Here is a 17,940-nt window from a genome sequence, read left to right on the forward strand (position 1 = left end):
CAGTCATCGTATCTCTCAATCTTGCCATGCAGATAGCAGTTTCCTGACTTCCTCAGGAAACAGAGAAGCATCTCAGCAAATTACTTTGTCAGAGTGATCAAAAGGAAGAGAAAATTGCTAAATTTCTTCTGCACAACTTATGTCTTTGTGAAACTATAATTCATGGCCCTCCATGGGACAAAGACAAGTCCTAAGTTCTGTCTCCCAACCTGTGTTTGGAAGGACTATACAGTTCCAGCATAAATACTGTACACTTCCTGTGAGGCTCAGGAATGCCAGGATGCATACCCAGCTAATGTCAGCCACTAGGAAAAACTCCTTTCTCTCAGAATTATGGAGTACCAGTTCTCAAGGAAACTCAGCAGCTCAAGTGGAGGTAAAACATGAAATCATTTGGAGATTCTGGAGATCTGGTTATGATGAAAGCGACTTGGTATCTTATTGCATTGGGTTTACAAGGCAACATTATGATCTTTGTGATGGTCTACAAGAACAACCTCAAAGGACAACAAGGAGCAGCCATGTGCCTATCCCATGTAGTTCCAGCCAGATTCAATACACAGAGACCATAGCTGAGCCCTGCAGCCAAAGTGGTGGCACATCTCGGAAAGTTTATTTAAGAAATGGTAAAAAATGCTGCACAACAGTTGGGAGAGAGGAGTGAGAAACATGTGAAACTAAGACCAGACAATGAGGGCACAAGGTGCTCCAGGCACTGGACAAGCGATTCCCCTACAGCCCATGCTGGAGCAGATTTATCTTGATGGGACTGTGGCCACATACAACCCATGTTGAAGCAGTTTGTGAAGGACTGTATCCCATGCAAAGGACCCACCCAGGAGTACTGGAAGAGTGTGATAAGGAAAAAGTGGCAGAGAGAAGCTGTAATGAGTTGATCCTAGCAGTCATTTCCTGTATCCTGGCACCACTCGGGGAGAGGAGTCAGGATTGAAGGACTGAAGTTGAGCCTAGGAAGGAGGATGAAGAAAAGGCAGTATAGACATTTTGCATTTGTTTCTCACCATCCAGCTCTATTTTAATTGGCAATAAATTAAATCATTTTCCCTCATGTTGAGTCTGTTTCCCCTGTGATGTTACTTAGGTTTTCTCTCTGTCTTGACCCATTAATTTAATCTAAATTTTTCCCTACTCTGCTGATGTCGAGGAATGAGAAAGCAGCTCTGTGGGTGTCTAGCAGGCAGACAAGGTCACCATGTCTAGCACAATTTGTCATGAAGAAAATGTCAAAAATCAGATAAAAGTCAGATAAAAGGATTCAGTTTCATTTACAGACAAGCTGCAAATAATGTAAGAACAAAATAATTTCCCCACTTAAAATTACAGACTGTAACAGAATCAAAAAAGAAAATGTTAAAACCCACATTAGAATTTCTTGTTAGTCATGACACCTTCTAAGAAAGTCTATGATACTTTCTGACTACAGTTCATAATTGCCAAGAATTCACAGAACTTTATCTTTTTTGCTCCTGCCCTCACATATACCTTCGTATTTTCTAGCACATGATGTAAACCCTCTCTTATATTTCCTTGACTCATGTGATTGTACAATGAGTACAATCTTATATTTCTTAAAGTTTTAGGGTTGGCTAAGCTCTCTTCTGCCTCAAGTAATAAATCCCTGTCTCTTAAGGTGTTTCTTCCTACTAATGTGAGTTCTCAGCTCTAGTTCTAAGGGGAATCATTAACTTTTATAATCTTTTGGAAGAATTATAACTTGGTATGAATAATTTCAGAAAGAACTTTTATCTCATCTTGTTGGTAAGACCTGGAGACAGATATCTATATTTTAATATATTAATGAACTGGTTCATATAAGACCTCAAAAATCTGAGGTACCATTGCCCTTCTTTTATTTACATTAGCAGTAAATGAATTAGGTAATTAGTTTAAAAATTAACCTTGAGAAAATAGATACAGAGACATTGTTATGTCTTTAGTGTCTTGCTGTAAAGTACATGCAGTTAACACTTTGTAGTCTTTTTTCTTTTGCTGCTATTGTATCATTTTAATTCTTATTTACTGTGTCTTGCAGGAAAATTTTGAGGATTAAATTCTGAATGACAGTGCAAACACTTTGAAGGAATTAATATATTCTGCATTTTTGTGACTCTTCCCACCTTCAAAATCACTGCTTTCCATCACTCTCTACATCAAAGAATCAACTGGTTTTGTTGTACACAGCAATACAGCGCAGGTCTTTTCCAAACACCCCTTCATGTTTTGTATGTTACATAGTTAAATACAAAAGCATGCATTTTGGCTATTTTTTAGAGAGTACCTCTTTTAGACAGTGATGCTGCTTATCCTTCATTTAGTAACTGGAGTAAACAGTTCACCTATAATTCCTTCAAATTAGTCTATTTTTCCTAACAGCAGTAGGATTAAGTAACCAATTTTATCTTAGAGCTGAATTCTGCAGACTCTAATAGCTCTTCTCAGAGAGAGATTCAGACACCAAAAACTGTTACTCCTTATAAACTTACTTATACCTAGAAGTACAGAAGTACCAAAAGACTACTCATTAGCACAATTTCTAGCATGACCTACCAATTATACTGCCACAACTCAGAGGGAAAAAAACAATCTTATACAAGTTGCACCACATCTAATGTAATGCATGATTTCAGTTGGTCAGGTTGGGCAATTGCATTACTCCAGTATCCAGGGCATAGTTTCCAAGGTTTTGGCCAATTGTAACCAATATACTAGCATAACATGTTTGGTTTTGCTAGAACTGATGCCTAAGAGAGGCCTTCCTGTAGCAGAGAGGAAGCTCCAAATATCTGCATTTGTAAACACTTGTAGTGTAAGCTGTTTCAGATTGGAATATGAGCAGGGAAAGCTTGTGACTGAAATAGGTGTGCAAATAAAATTTCCAGGTGTAAATCTAAGCAGCATATAGTATGCCTTTTTATGCTTCTTAACTTCCAGTAAATTAGAAAAACTAAGGTTACAGTGACACGTTATAAAGAATTGGTATTTTATACATAAGGCTACATAACAATGCTTATCAAATGAAAAGCAGGTTCCTGCTAACACATGGTCACAGAGGAGGGCCTGCAGCACAAGAAGTGCCTTATGGTAGAAGTTCATTAAGCAAGGGTGCATATTCCATCAGATTTTCCCAATATAATGCCTTTTGCTGTGACACCTGCCAAGTGTACCTGACCAATGCTCAACAAACCAGGCCAGCTGGCCAGACACCTGGATTTGGGAAGACTATGAATGAATGAATGAATGAATGAATGAGACCTCTAGAAGTTTATGATACACCACCAAGCAAACAATGAAAGCAAGAAAAGTACAGGATGATATAACTGTTGCAAACCCTGAAAAAAGGAAGTCAGTCAATATACCAAATAAATGGTATAACAGCTCTCTAAAGAAGACCTATAGCATATTAAACCTACATGTAGAACATGACATATTTTGATTGTTCAGGTTAGTATTTAAGCAGAGAAAAAAGTATATTTCGCACTCAATTTGCACTTTCATTAGCTAAATATTGAGAAGAAAACACTAATAGAGATAACACTTATTTGGCACGTAAGGCTTGCAGCTTCTTTGGGAGAGAATTAACGCTTCCAACAAATCTGTGGTAACTTAGACCAAAGAAAATAGTACTTTAAAGAAAAGTGTGAACTTTTCTCAGCTGTCCTGATGTATTGTAACTTTAAAGGCTCATTATAACCACATAAATGCCCCTGTTTATAGTACTTCTTTGAGCTTTTCAGCAAGATACTCAGCCAAATCACAGATACAATATTTCTGTAGAGGTCCACTTGTGTACAGATACTCTGTTCCGATAAGGTAGCAATCTGTTGAAATATTAGTTGATTGTAATGCGTAGTTTTAACTGAAGCCTTAGTCATGCTTGTCCAGCAACAAGTTTGTTGTTCAATTTAATTAAATTCATACAGTTACAAAATTTTATGCATACATTTTTACCAGCCAAAGGTGTTATTTTTAACTTGAAAATAATTTAAATTATGTACTCATATATTTTTTTAAGGAATTGCATATGTAATGTAAGAAATTTATAATTAAATAATGAAAAAAACCCCTATGCTTAGTTGGTCAAGCTTTAACCAATGTATCTAAACTATTCACTATTTGTTTTCTCTTCCGTAATTCCAGTTTCTGTGCACTGCAGCTGACAAATCTACCTGTACTTTAAGTATTGGCAGATAACTGACATTTAAATCTAACAAGACCAATAAGACTGCATCTTATACAAAATAGGTTTGAAATAATAATTTCTGATTAACTGTTTGTGAAAACAAACAAGTCACAGATCTAAATTAAACTGATTTCTAACAAGAGTGTTCTGAAAGTGGCCCACAGACTAAACTGGTAAAAAATTCAGACTAGCTTTTTCCTCCTAGTCCTGAATGCATGAATCAATTGATTTAATTCTAATTAATTCTAACTAATTCTATAAAATAATTGTTTTGGGATTTTTTTGACACTGTTGTTTTCCTATAAATCTTATCTCTCTAATCTTTAGCCCTGTGCAGCTGGCTGGTTGGTTAGGCCCAACTAAGACACCACAGGATTCTGGGTGTGGTAAAAATAAAAGGGGTGTGAGAAGCAAAGAAGTCAAGGAAGATCTGTGTTAACTTACACAAATTACTACTGATGGCTTCTTAGTAAAAGAGAGAACGTGAAATTAAATGGAATAACAGTAGGGATACAAAATGAATAAAAATAAGCAAACTAGACCATATCTGCAGCATTTAACAGCTGCTCAAGGGAAAGAAAATCTTTGCTATGATCTGCTATTTACACTTCAAGCTGTGATCTTTGAGTTCTTCAGGACATGTTTTAGAATTACCTGAAGGGTAGAAGCAGAAAAATCAGAGTACTAAGTGTGGTGAAGGAGACGTGCTAGTTTGGCTGGGATAAAATTTGTTTTCCTCACAGTAGCTGGAATGGGGCTATGTTTTGCATTTGTGCTGGAAATAGTGTTGATAAAACAAGTGTGTTTTAATTACTGCTGATCAGGGCTTACACAGAGTCATTGCTTTTCCTGCTCCTCATCCCACCCCACCAGTGAGGAAGCTGGAGGTGCATAAGGAGGTGAAAGGGAACACAGCCAGGATAGTTGAGCCCAAATGACCATAGGGATATTTCAGACCGTATGGCATCATGCTCAGTATATACTGAGGGGAAAGGAAGGATGGTGGGATATGTGATAGGGCACTGTTCCCCTAGGGATGGCTGAGCAACCACCTACCTGTGGGAAGGGCTCAGGTATTTTATTTTTAACTTAAAATTTATTTTAATTTTGACACGCTTCAATTTAAACTTCAGTCCATTGCTCTTTGCAGCACTCCTACCTATCATAAAATATTCTCCTTTAAGATGGCTTGGGCAAACTTCAGTGCTTCAGTAAGGAACACAGCATAATTATACCCTTGTAAACTTTCAAGCTGTTTTCTTGTCCAAGCAATTCCTAGATGCATTTTTCTTAACTCTGGAGGGATTTTTTTTTTTTTTTCTTTGCCATCCATCACTGAGATTTTGTGGTAATTTCCAATAGAATGCTTAAGAACTGAGCCAGTGTGTATGTCTCATCTGGCCTCTGCAGCTCCTCAGACAGGGAATTGTTGAGTGTGACAGCCAATGATGCCAATGCCATCATGCTTGGTGCACTGAAGGCTCCTTAGTAGGCTCCAGGAAACCTAACCAATTCAGCTGCAGGGTGGTGTGTACATCAGCTGTCCACACATCACTGAGCACCAAGGCAGCCAGCATTGCTCACCCTGGAAGAGCAACCATGAGTTAAGATAATGGCACCAAGAGCTCTCTAGCTGACTGACTGTGGTTTACATCTGGGTCCTGGCCAACACAACTCTTCAAGCCTGAATTCATTTAACAACTGCTGTGACCATCTTCCTCCCGTATACTCACACGGCGAGTAGCTTCCTTCAGCATCTCCTTCATTGATGAGGAAACTATGTTTTTCTGCTGATCTGACCTCTTTCACCCTTGCAGGTTGTCAAAAGGTCCGGTGCCGGACGTCAGTCAGTGATGTCCCCACAATCCTCTGTCTAGCAGAGTAACAGAGCTCCACAGCACAGGTGTGCTTTCCCGGGGAAGAAGGCAGGTAAGCTGCTTCCACTTTCCAGCGCCATGTTGTGTTGTTTACAGCACACTCTCACTCAGCTCCTACTTTCCTTTACCACTCTGGGAACATTTGGACACACAAATGACTTTTTTATTTTGGTGTTTTTGTTTTTTTTTTGGGGGGGGGGGGGGGTTGGTTTTTTTTGGGCGGGGGGTTTTGGGGTTTTTTTTTGGTGTTTTTTTCGGGGTTGGGTTGTTCTTTTTTCAGTACCTACCGCGCATCTCGTTAAAACCACGCCGATCACTGGCTAGGAGAGGGCATAAGACCGTGCGTAGATGTTTGCAACCAAGGAGGAAGGCCAGCTCCCTGCCAGGGGATAGTCCAAACCTCCCTAAGTACGCCCCAGGGCCGCTTGTGACCGCGTAAAGTGAGTAACGCCGTCGCGTTTGTCGTCGGGCCATGATTTTACACCGAAAGCCGCCAACAAAACCCCTGCGCCGCGCAGCGAGGTGCCAGGCGGCCCGCTCCGGGCTACGACCGCGGCGATCAGCTCATGGCGCCCCTCGGGCAGCGCCCTGCGCCCGCACGCCAGGATGGGAGCCTTCCCAGGGTTAGGCAGAAGAAAGGTAAGGGCGGGTGGCGGCGGGAGCTGTGGCCGAGCCCGCCGGCTCCCAGCGCGACCGCACCGCTTCCGCCGCGCAGAGCGAGGCCCGGCGGCGGCGCTGCCGCTGCTCGTCGCCCCCGCCCGAGGCTCCTCCTCCCGCTGCCGGTCGGTCCCAGGGCGCAGGGCTGACATCACGCCCGGGGTTTCCATCCGACCGCGGGAGGGGGAGGCTGAGCGGAGCGGCGGCGTGATGGCGGCGGTCGGCAGGACTTAGGAGTCGGCGGCGGAGCGGAGCGGCGCCGACTGTTTTCCCTGCGCCCCTCCCAGCGTGGTCCGGACCCCATTGTTCGAGTGGCGGAGCGACCGAGCCCGCGGCGCGGGCAGCGCAGAGCCGGCAAGAGCAGCGGCGGCCGCCCAGGCCCGCCGCGGCCGCGGGAGCCGCCCGCGACCCGGGGCTGCAGTACGAACGGCAGTACGCCCCGCGGGGCGCAGCGAGGCCTCGGGCCGTGGGGGGGGGCCCGGGGAGGGCTGGCTGGCCGGCCGGGCCCCACGCACCGCAGGTAAGCAGAGGCCGCCATGGCTCCCTTCGCCGGCCGGGAGCCGTGCAGCTGCCGGAGATGGAAGCCAGAAGGGGGGTGGGCGGTACGGAGGAAATGCGGCCCCGCTGCTGGTCGCGAGGGGGTTGGATACCCGGCGCCGGGCTGGTTCCTCGGGCCCGCTCCCTGTTCTCCGCCGAGAGAGGGAGGGATTCTCCGGGGCCGAGGTGGGCAGTGCGGTCGAGCTGCTCCCGCGCGTTCCTGCGGGGGGAGCCAGTGCGGAGCTGCCCGGGCAGCCCGAGAGCGGCCGCGGCTCCGCTCCGGGCCGTGGGGGGCGCCGGGGGAAGCGATCGTGGAGGGCGGCGGCGGTGGCCTTGGAAGCGCTGCCAGCGAGCGGCGCCCGTGCAGGCCGCGCCGATAGCGGAGCTGCCCGTGCTCCCTGTGGGCGGGCAGCGAGAGAGCGGCGCGGGCGGCAGAGGATGAGAGTCAGGATCGGGTCGGCCTGGAGCAGAGAACGGGCGGCGGAGAGAAAGTTTTGCCGCCGCCCGCGGTGTTTACCGGGTGCCCAAGGCGCGGCCGTTCGTGCCGGCGCGGGATCGCCTGGCGCGCCCTCTGCTCTCCCGCGGGGTCCCCGGTCACGCATCGCGGCCTGCTGTGGATGCAGGGCTCCTTCCGATCGCGATCCCGTCCATCATCGCCATTGTTTGCGGCTCGAAGCGGCCCGGCCGTGTGAGCGCAGGGCAGTGCCCGCCCCAGAGCGAGACTTCCCTCAACACCGCCTCGATGGGCTCGGGGTTGGGCTGTGGCTTGTTCCTGGGGAGCACCCCGGGGCAGGCAAGACCCTAATCGCCTTCGCTCCGCTAAGTCTGTGAGGGCGCAAGTTGATCTGATTATCACTGAGCTTACACTTGTGGCCCCTTTACCGTGCGCCTAAACTTTCTCTGGCTGAATCGAATACTGATTGTGCAGTGATCTGGAGTAGGAGACTGATGTATATGGAATAATGTTCATTCCATCTTAGGGATCTTGCTGGTGTGATTTAGTGGGAGCTCGTGTTAAACAGTATGGTCTTTTATCTTCCTGCTCCTTCCCACAAATGCAAATTACGTGTGTTCCTGGAAATGTTTTGTGCATGTTCCACTATGTTTTGTGCATGGAATACACTTCTCTAAGATCTGCTAAGCAGATCTTAGAAAAACATTAATATTACCTATCTCTTCCAATAGGCGTTTTTTCTTTAATATTTAGATCTGTTTTGTCCTAAATTCAATAGTATGCCCAAAGTTAAGACATGACATACAGTGCAGATAGCCAGTAAACTGTTCTCACCCTGCAGTACTAAAGAAAATGTAATTTCTGTAATTTTTCCTATTCTGCAGCTAGTAGTTCAGCAGAAATTGCCATCTTTATAGCACCATCCATGAAAAGTTGCATAAAGAAGTGTGATGGCAAAAAAAAAGTATGCTAGAGCCCCACTGCAGTCAAAATGCAAGACATTTTCCCTGCATTTCGTGTATTTTATTTAGATCTTACGGGTTTTTAAAATAACTAATATGATGACTTGTTGTTCTCTGGACATTATTTTTTGTTGTTTTCACAGAGAGCAGGAATTTTTTTTTCTCAGAAAAGGAAATGGTGATAAAATGATCAGCCATGAACAGGTGACACACACAAAAATGCTATTTTTGAGTTACAGACATGATGTCAAACATACCCCCTTTCAGTGTTAGTGGAAAAAAAACCCAGTTTATTTTTGGTATGTCTTTAATTGCACACATGCTTTAGAATTGTGTTAATGTTTTCTTTTCCGATTTCAGGTATTTTGGGAGAAATCTTGAGTACCCACTGAGAACACTAAAGCAAACACGTACAGCATCTGGAAAACATACAGAGTAGCAAGAAGTGGATTCGTGATATCCACCTTGTAACTTGAGTGGACTTTTATTTATTTTTTTAAACTTTTTAATATTTACAATGAATGGGCACAGTGATGAAGAAAGTGTAAGAAACAGTAGTGGAGAGTCAAGGTAAGCACTTGATTATTTCAGTTATTCTTGGTTATGTATTTTCTTATATTTTGTTTACTGAAACTAATTTATATTTGAATGCTTATATGTGGTGTTTGGCAGGCAGGTCATAGTTAGGAAGTCTGGCTTTGCTTTCTCACAGGTGCTTAATCTGCTTGTTACTTTCATGTCATTTCAGCTAAGAATGGGAGTGATCATGTGTATGTCTTACATAATAAAGATGAAGTAGTATTAAAGCCATGTCAGCATCCAGCAGGATAGTATCTTTCTTGAGAAAAAAAGTTCCTGAACTATGAAAAACTTTGAATTTAAAGGTTAAAGCTGTCCTCTGTAAAGTGCAAGGCACACATGCGTAATAGGTGTTGTATAAAAACCTAATTAGGGTGTCTTTAAAGGGGCAGTGGTTCACACTGGTTTTTGAAATGAAATACTTTATGATTCTGTTGTTCTTCAGAACTGTCAGACTAGTATAGCTGAAAATGTTAACTTTGTTTTTGGAAGTGAAAGGACTGTTTTCCAGCCGTGTTCTTAACTTAAAAAGAAACCTAAAATCAGTCCTCTAATGTCAAATTATAGTCTTCCATCAAGTCTTTCTTCCATCAAGGAAGAGCCTGATTAGAATGTCCTTGCGTCCCTGCAGAGTGACAGCCCATTTGTAGGGGTGGAATAAAATTCACTTACTAGAACAGTTCCAAGTTCAAAAAGCCCCTCCTGCACTACAAAGTGTAGATTTCTGAAACTGGAAATATGATGAACCTTGATGTTTAATAATCAACTTGGCAATAAAAGGTGAGTCTTAGACTTCTCCTGCAACAGGTGGTTTGTGACTGTGCTGTTTTTCTGCCCCTCTTCCTGTCAGATTACAGCCTGTTGAACTGGTTAGTTAATTCTGTCAGTCAGAGAGCCATAATGAAGACTGCATTTTGCAGACTATGAAACTTGTAGTTGGGTAGAACGAGATCTGAATGATTTCCTCAAGAGAAGAAATGAAGAGCATATACCTGCCAGCTAATCAGCCAGCATGTCTGGCCATCAAACTTGTGCAGTGTATGATGGACTGGAAAGGCAGGGAAGAGAGAATTGTTTTAGGTGACCCTGGGTGCAAATTACAAAGAAATTTATAAACAGTGAAACTAAAGAGACTTTTTAAATTCTTGTGTATATTTAAGTCAAACTTCTTGTTATACATGGAAACAGTAGTTAAACATGGAAAAACAGTAGATTTTCGATTTTGTGAATAATTCATAAGCTCTAACATATAGTAATTTTTGAAGATTTCTGCTTCCTATAAAGTTGATACTGTTACAGTTAATAGCCAAATTTGGATTCTCTTCTGGGGCAAAATACTGTTTGTTACTTAAAAAAAAAAAAAAAGACAAAGCAAAACCTTTCAACAAACATGAACCTACCTGGGACAAGGTAGTGTGTGAATTTCCTTATTACTTGAAAGAAACCACCTTGCTAAAGGTCTGTGGAGAAACTATTTTGTATTGAACTATGATTGCCCATAAATATCTGTATATCAAAGTTATTCAAAAGCTGTAGCAGTTCATAAGCCTAAAACAATTCAATGTCATAAAGCTCCCATGAATTTAATGAAAAATAAGTATCAGGAGGATGCACAGTACTCAAAACTTCATATTTGCCTGGGAAGTGAGACTTTATTCTTCATCTTAAATGTCCTGCTGAGCACATCTTAAAACTTAAAAAAAATTTAAAATTGCAACAACTGTTTTTCCTAGGCTTGTATCACTTGATAACCCCATAGTCTAATTCACAGGCAGGCCTTGGAAAATTTGTTTTCATGTTCATTATCAGAAAGCTGTTCATGTAAGTGAAGCGAGGAAACTTGCTATTTTAAATTGTGGAACCCTCCTCTGTCTAACCTAGTTCCATTATTAAAATAATACAGTATATTTTTATATGACTTATCCTTGGGTTAGAGCTGAGTTATTTTTTTTACTTTAATTTGTAGTTTTTCAGTACTCTAGATGATTTTCACTGTGAGGTGAGGTGCCTTAGCAAGCTGCAGTTGTGGACAGATAGTTAACTGTAACTTGGGAAGTGTTGCTGTAATTATCCTTTAGATCTGGAAATATGAATTTCAGAGAGTGGAGGTAGAAATTGACAACAGAATATGTTTACTAATCTTATAGTGATCCCATTCTGTTCAGAATGCTAAGGGCGGAAGTGAAATTAGTGAAGAAAGCAATTGAGAATTGCTGCTGGAGAATAAATTGCATAGAAAATCTAATTGAAGAATTAGTAGGAAAAAAGAAGTGAATTGTGATAATCTACCAGGAGCATTGGTGATAACTAGGAGAAGTCTGAAAATTTGTGTCAGTTTGCAAATTTGATACTTTGCAAGTGCAGTAAAGCCGTTTCCTTTGGTGTATGGTGTCAACTTCAGTTGCTGTCATTCTGGAGTGATAATAGCAATGGGATGTAGGGGAGTCACCATCATTACTTCAGAAAGTTAAGCAGTGGATCATTGCTGCATTTAAAAAAATACAGCACATGGTGTGTTATGGAAACACCATGACTTGAAAAAGTTGTGGAAAGCTTGTGGTATTCTTAGCAGTAGGAGGGCTGGAGAAGAGACTGATCATAGACCTTTGACTTGATGCACTGTGGTCAGGGATTGCAGTTGTCCTTTATTCACTTTTATATGTCCTTTATTTCCTTTATATGAAGGTGATTTTTTTTTTTTTTTCTGAAGTGAGAAGAGTGAACAGTTTGCCACACTGCTTCATAGCTTTCGCCGCACTGCTTCATACCTTTCCAGCGTTGCATGTATTAATCTGTCTGCTAGATCACTAGAAAACTTTCTGTGGTTGCATGTGTTGGTCCTGACATTGTTTTGCTGCAGGTGGAGGAGTGCACAGCCACACCATTTGGACTTTCCTTTCCTATTTCAGCAAGCTTTGAAGCTCTAAATCAGTACTAGAACTGAGCATGGTGGAAATTACTGTAAACATTGTTAACTAGTCTTGTTGCTTGGTGTTCCAATGTCAGCCTAGTAATCACAGTGGAGTCTACTTTCCAGCTTCTTTTTTACTTGAAGTAAGTATTCTGTAATGTTTTTGAGTAGCTCAAGCTAAAATATCACAGTTACTGTTCATCTGGATAGCAAGTGAGTGTAGACACAAAGACACAAAGTACGCTTCATAGTACAGTACGCTAAGAAGCTTACTCAAGAGGAGCATGTTTGTATAGCATTCTTGACAGCATTCAGAACAATTCAGGGTACAAACTTCAATATGAATATATACATTTGAGTTACATAGTAATAAGAAAGCTTAATCAGCAAGGAAGGGCAGTTGTACCTGAACTGCAAGACAAGTGCCAGGTAGAACAGGGACTGCAGCAATGAAATGTTGGCACTATTTGAATAACAATCTGATTTCCCATATATTTGCTCTTATATGTTTCTGCAGAGCAAGGTATAAAGGACTTGAGCGTACTTTCCTTTCCTAGGTAAAAAGGCATGTTCTCACTGTTGCTTGAGTGGAAGTAAACTGGTCATTTTTGCAGTAAGCAGGAAGCAGCTGCTTAATACCAAAGACTTCTACAAGTCATTATACACTTGAAAATTAATTTTAAGATAAGATAGTAATTTCAGTGTGTTTAATTAGTTTTGTGGATTGTGTAGTTTGTGGACCACATAATTAAGTAAAGAGTAAGGACTTAGTCAACAGGCATCATTTTACTATATAAATGCATACTTTCCATAGAAAGTAAAAAAAGATTCGTTGAAAGCTTCGACTTCACGTTCTCGTTTTCCTGCAGTCTAAGTGAGAGTTAAAATAGAAATTGACCAAGCATATTTGCAGAATTACTCACATTCACTACTACTTTTTAGTAGGAGTTTAATAGATAATATTACTAAAAATATGTGTATACAGCAAGAGGGAGCATATTTAAAACAATATATATTTAGATACATACGTAAGGCACAGGAATTCTCAGATCAACAAAAGTACCTGAATGGTAAAGAAAACTGTTGGTAGCATATAGTATATATATATCTATACATACATATATATGTATAGACACACATACATATATGTTTATGTACTATATAATGTATAAAGCAAGCTCTTTTCATTTTCTCTTTAATTAACAAATTAATAGAAACAAATCTCTTTAATTAACAAATTACTATTTTTATCAGGAATAATCTCTTACAGAATTAGGCATATGAAAGCATGGTAAGGTGTCCAAATCCAAGTTAAAAGCATCTTTTCAATTCTTTTTGGAAGAGTTCAGATAGTGCATGTATCCAGACCCAAGTGGTCTTTTTCCTAGAAACCTTTCCAACTAAAAGAAAAAAAATATAAATTCTTGGTCTGGCTCTTGATCTGCATGTGATCTTAAGTTTGATTTTGAACTTCTGCTGAGTTTATCCATGGTTTTTGTCTAACCCAACTGGATACCACATACCTGTGCCACATATTTTAAATTGAATTCCTCTATTCTGAGAGTCTCAAGATTTTAGCTGATGCAAGCTTTTCATGTTCCTCAAGACAAACTGAAGTTTGTCTTGCATACATTGCAGTGTATGCATCAGGCCTGTCCAGATGAGGCCCCTCAGCTGGCTTCAACTGGCTTTATTTTTTTTTTAAATTCCATTTAATACTTTTTTGCTGCTGGTCTCTAAGGAGCTTCTGGTAAAGACATCTCCAGTGTAGATGCTGGATCCAGCTGTGTGTTAAAGACTGCTCACATTAGACAACAAAGTAGTAGACCCCTGCGTAATCATTGATACCTCCTGCCTGTGAAGGGTTCCTGGAACTTCCTTGTGCTCCTAAGAAGTGTGACTTGTGTTTTTCAAATAAAGACTTGCAGTGTAGCTCATAGGGTCATGAAAGCTGGTAGGTAATCAGTTTAATTTTGGTAACATTGCTTTGTTTCCAGTAGTAGCAGCAGATAATCAGTCTGCAGGACAGGAAACCAGCGTGTTAGCCCATACCAAGAAAACTCAGTTGAGCTCATACTCTTTAATAGCTGAGGACAGGAAATAACAATTGGCAGATTGAACATTATATTCTTTGTGCCCTCTGTTCTTTACTGGCAGTGACAAATAAGATAAATCTACCTTATGCATTATAATTAAGTTATATAGTTAAGATTTCTTGAAGAAATAAAACTAGAAAAGTGTATTATTTACAAAGCATTTGCCTGTAGAAACTTACTTGCCATTTTACGAGTTTGGCATTTAGTATGTTACTTCTGTGCATTTTGAATCGGCTCTTCATATTCCAGTGCTTTTCTTCCTTCATCTTGTTTAAAAAAAACCCTACAACCAAGCAGCAAAGGACACAGTCCATTGTCATCTCCGATATGTTTCAAAGACTCTGCAGATAGTAATCTCTTTCTTTTTTCGTGTGTTGAACTTTAGTTTGCTTAAGTTGTACTCTCTGTCTTGCTAGCCTTGAAACAGAAGATCAGTCAGGTCACATTGTCTAGTGAATGCACTTGAAATCAGTGACATTAAATTAGCTGTTCTTGGATCAGTTATTATCCTAGACAAGAGTCTAAATTTTCTGTCAGCTCTTTTGCAATGTGACTTGTTTAGCTTTCCATTTTAGGATTTGTATTTCTAGTGCCCAGTTTCTCATTTTATGATCCTCTCCGGGGCACCTGGTTTTAAAGCAGCTAAACATGGCTCTGTGGCAGGATACTTGCTTTGAGCCCATCATTTCCCTAAAGCATTCCCTGGTTTCATTGCATAGGTATTTATTTGGGGGAGCTGGATAAAAATACTACATTTGTTTTAACTGGTTAGCTGCTTTGGTATCTTCTTTAACCTATGTTGCTTTTATTTCAAAGAATTTGCAAATAAATAGTGCGTTCAGGCATAGAATTGTGAACTTGAAGGGAGAACCCAGAGACAGCGTTCTTAAAAAAAAAACCTGACAAATTCCTTCAGTGTGTGTAAATTCCATACCTAATCAGATTTGACATGCTCCTGTACAGACGGAACTGTTAAGAGCTAGAGGTAAAAGGTTTCTTAGGGGCATATCCTGGAAATTGCTTTTTCTAGACTTTACACCTCAGTTTGTCAACATACATGAAACTAATTTTTTCTGTAGAACTTCCATCCTGAGACCTGCTGTTCATTTTCAGAGTATGCTGGTGTCCTGCTACTGAAAGTTACTGCTGACTGCTGAATTTTTCATTGTTACTGGGGTTTGTTTGCACAGTGAATAGTCTAACTTCAGCAGTACTAAGGAGATCATCATTAGGGCTTTATCCATCACGTTTGTTTCTATTTTCCGTATCCTTATGAGGGTCCACTGTTAGGCAGTCTTTTATATTACTGTCTTTGTTTAGTTTGAAGAGGGGAGGTTCGGTTTTTTGAGTATTTGTTTTTTCCATTTCAATTCAGCAAAGTGAATGCAATATAAGGTTTTTTTGTTCAGGAGTACCTTTAAACACATAATGACATTTTTATATTACCTTTTAAAAAAAAAAAGTAATACATGTAATTTGCTTGGAGGTGGAGAAGGGAAGAAGGCTTATATGATACAGAAGACAGATTAAATTTTGTTTTGATTAATGGAGTTAAGTTCCTAGAAGCATAAATGGACTTTGGTGGTTAATCTTAGTAAATATTCTATTACTGTATCTATTATATTAACACCTCTTTTATGTAGCATAACTTGGTTTTCCCTGTTTGCCTCTGCACTTCCTGTTCTGGTCTTGATAGTGTTTAGAATTTTTGTAGCCATTTGGATCCTTGGAATCCCAGTCGTCTGGGAAGAGGGCAAGAAAAAGGTCAAGTTGGACAATAAGGCAAAATTGGTTAGGGGAGGTCAACAGTATGAGACCAGAGCAAGGAAGGGGTAGAGATAATGTGACATGGTAAAGTAGGGTGAATTTGATTCATGACAAACATTCTCAGTTAACTGAGAACAAAGTCTGTAATGCTAATAGTTTCTCTGATTATGTTAGGTGAAGTGACTCTTCTGCCAGGAGACTTGAGTGAAAAAAATGAGTTCCAACTTTTTACTGTCCTGCAGAGAGACAATCTTGACTAAGTTTGGAAAGGCTGAGGGAGAGAGGTAGATCCTAATTTGTGCTGCCCTAAAAATAGTGGAGTTTTCTTTAAGTTATCACTTTTAATCAGGCTTTAATCAGGAAGAAAGAAGAAGTAGATACAGATGCACTGGCAAAGGAAAAGGCTGCTTAAGTTGTATCTAGGCCATCTGTCCTATTCCACTTTAGGAGTGTGGGTAAGGTATCCACTTTTGTGCTTTGCTGAACTGTTTCCAGCAGAGCAACTTAAGCAAAGATCCTGGCTTGTATAGGAAGAATTGTCAAGAAATAACAGTTGGCATCCCTTTTTCTGTTAAAGGAACTCTTAAGAGAGGGAACCAGAAGCCCTGTTCCTGAGACAGTATTTTTGTAGCATGATAAAGCAACAGACAGCTAATTATGACAGTATTCCAATCAGTGTTTGAGGAAATACTCAATGTTCCTTGCATCATCCCCCTAGAGATATGACGCCAGAATCTCAGTAATTTTTAATGTCAGTTCAGGTGATGAATTTTGAGAAAGTCAGTGGTGTTACTTTGCCCTAATGGGCATTGCTTGTTGCAAGGAAAGTTGGTCAAATTATGGACCCTGTTTAAACTACGTCAGCTGACACTTAAAGTTCTTTGGCTAGAAAATAAATTGCTTGTAGACTGTACCTTTGAAGATTCAAAGTTAAAGAATCCCACATGCAAACATGAAAAAGAAAGCAACCAGGTATTATGTCTACTTTAATACCTTTTTTGCAGAACTTTATTGCATTATTTCTTTAATGCAAGTAAAGTGCCTTTCTGTCAGAAATATTTTGGTCCTTATTGTAGCAATGATTTTAAAAGTCAAATTTTAGCACAGTATGAAATAGTCTAACTTATCATTTGGTTTGCAGTGGTAGCTTCCATTGGGTATTTTCAGAAAATACATATTTTCTTCTTATTTCACTTATCCTTTCCTTTTCCACTTCAAGGAAGATTAAACAATTTCTGGAATTCTGCTAATACAAGTTTAAATCAGAGATTACTTGTTAAAATACGAGATACCTTGTCTTCATGCTCTGAAAAGCTTTTAGACCTCTCTCCAGGTGATAATTATTGTTTTGCCTTGTTATAGCTGGATGTTGAAGTGCCCCATTTCAGATGAAGAAAATGTCAGCTGAGTTACTAAAAATCTGTCTGAAAATTCTATATGTATTTTCCTATGATCTTAAAAAACTCAAACAATTCCATTTAAAAAATTGATAAACAGGCTGTAAATTTGCAGTGGTGCTGGTAGCCACTGCAGTGTGCCACAAGTTCTCTATGTTGTTGCCCATTTTATTAGTCACATCCCTGCCATGTGACATAGAAAAGGAAAGAGATGGTATGTAGTAAATGTGCTAAAATTGAATAATACAAAAGACACCTTTTTCATTTGAAATTGGTTTAGGGTTTTTTCCAAGATTCTATGTTGATTTCTACTGGTTTATGTTTCAGTTAAAGAACAGCTGTCTCAAGAGATACTGCCTGATCATTCCTGCTTGTTTCTTTCCACATCTTCATAGATGCTTAAGAGTGTTTATGATGGCAGAGGCTATTTAGAAAAGCTCTGTCCATTCTCTCTGTGGATGGTACTGACACCATAGGGGACATTGGATAGGGCAGCAATATC

General features: G+C 40.5%; 1 protein-coding gene and 1 long non-coding RNA gene across 4 annotated transcripts in view; one reads left to right on the plus strand and one right to left on the minus strand.

Annotated features, from left to right (window-relative positions):
* Positions 1-17,940, plus strand: part of CHD1 (chromodomain helicase DNA binding protein 1) — a 365,725-nt gene that overhangs the window by 304,056 nt on the left and 43,729 nt on the right. For 2 of the 3 annotated variants that reach the window (XM_086868712.1, XM_086868714.1), the window contains exons 1-2: positions 6,857-7,255; positions 9,049-9,258. In XM_086868712.1, the coding sequence (XP_086724838.1) occupies positions 9,206-9,258 (53 nt within the window). In that variant the 5' untranslated portion in view covers positions 6,857-7,255; positions 9,049-9,205. Of the gene's footprint in view, positions 1-6,018; positions 6,131-6,402; positions 6,718-6,856; positions 7,256-9,048; positions 9,259-17,940 lie in introns of those variants that run through there. The other variant, XM_086868713.1, reaches the window with a different exon arrangement.
* On the minus strand, positions 5,297-6,791 carry LOC147648170 (uncharacterized). Its single transcript, XR_015280810.1, has 2 exons — positions 6,366-6,791; positions 5,297-6,210 (listed from the first exon to the last, which is right to left on the minus strand). It is a non-coding gene; the product is annotated as an uncharacterized LOC147648170 (long non-coding RNA).

This window comes from Cyanistes caeruleus, chromosome Z (assembly GCF_971803275.1).
Source record: "Cyanistes caeruleus chromosome Z, bCyaCae1.hap1.1, whole genome shotgun sequence".
NCBI classification, from domain to species: Eukaryota; Metazoa; Chordata; class Aves; order Passeriformes; family Paridae; genus Cyanistes; species Cyanistes caeruleus.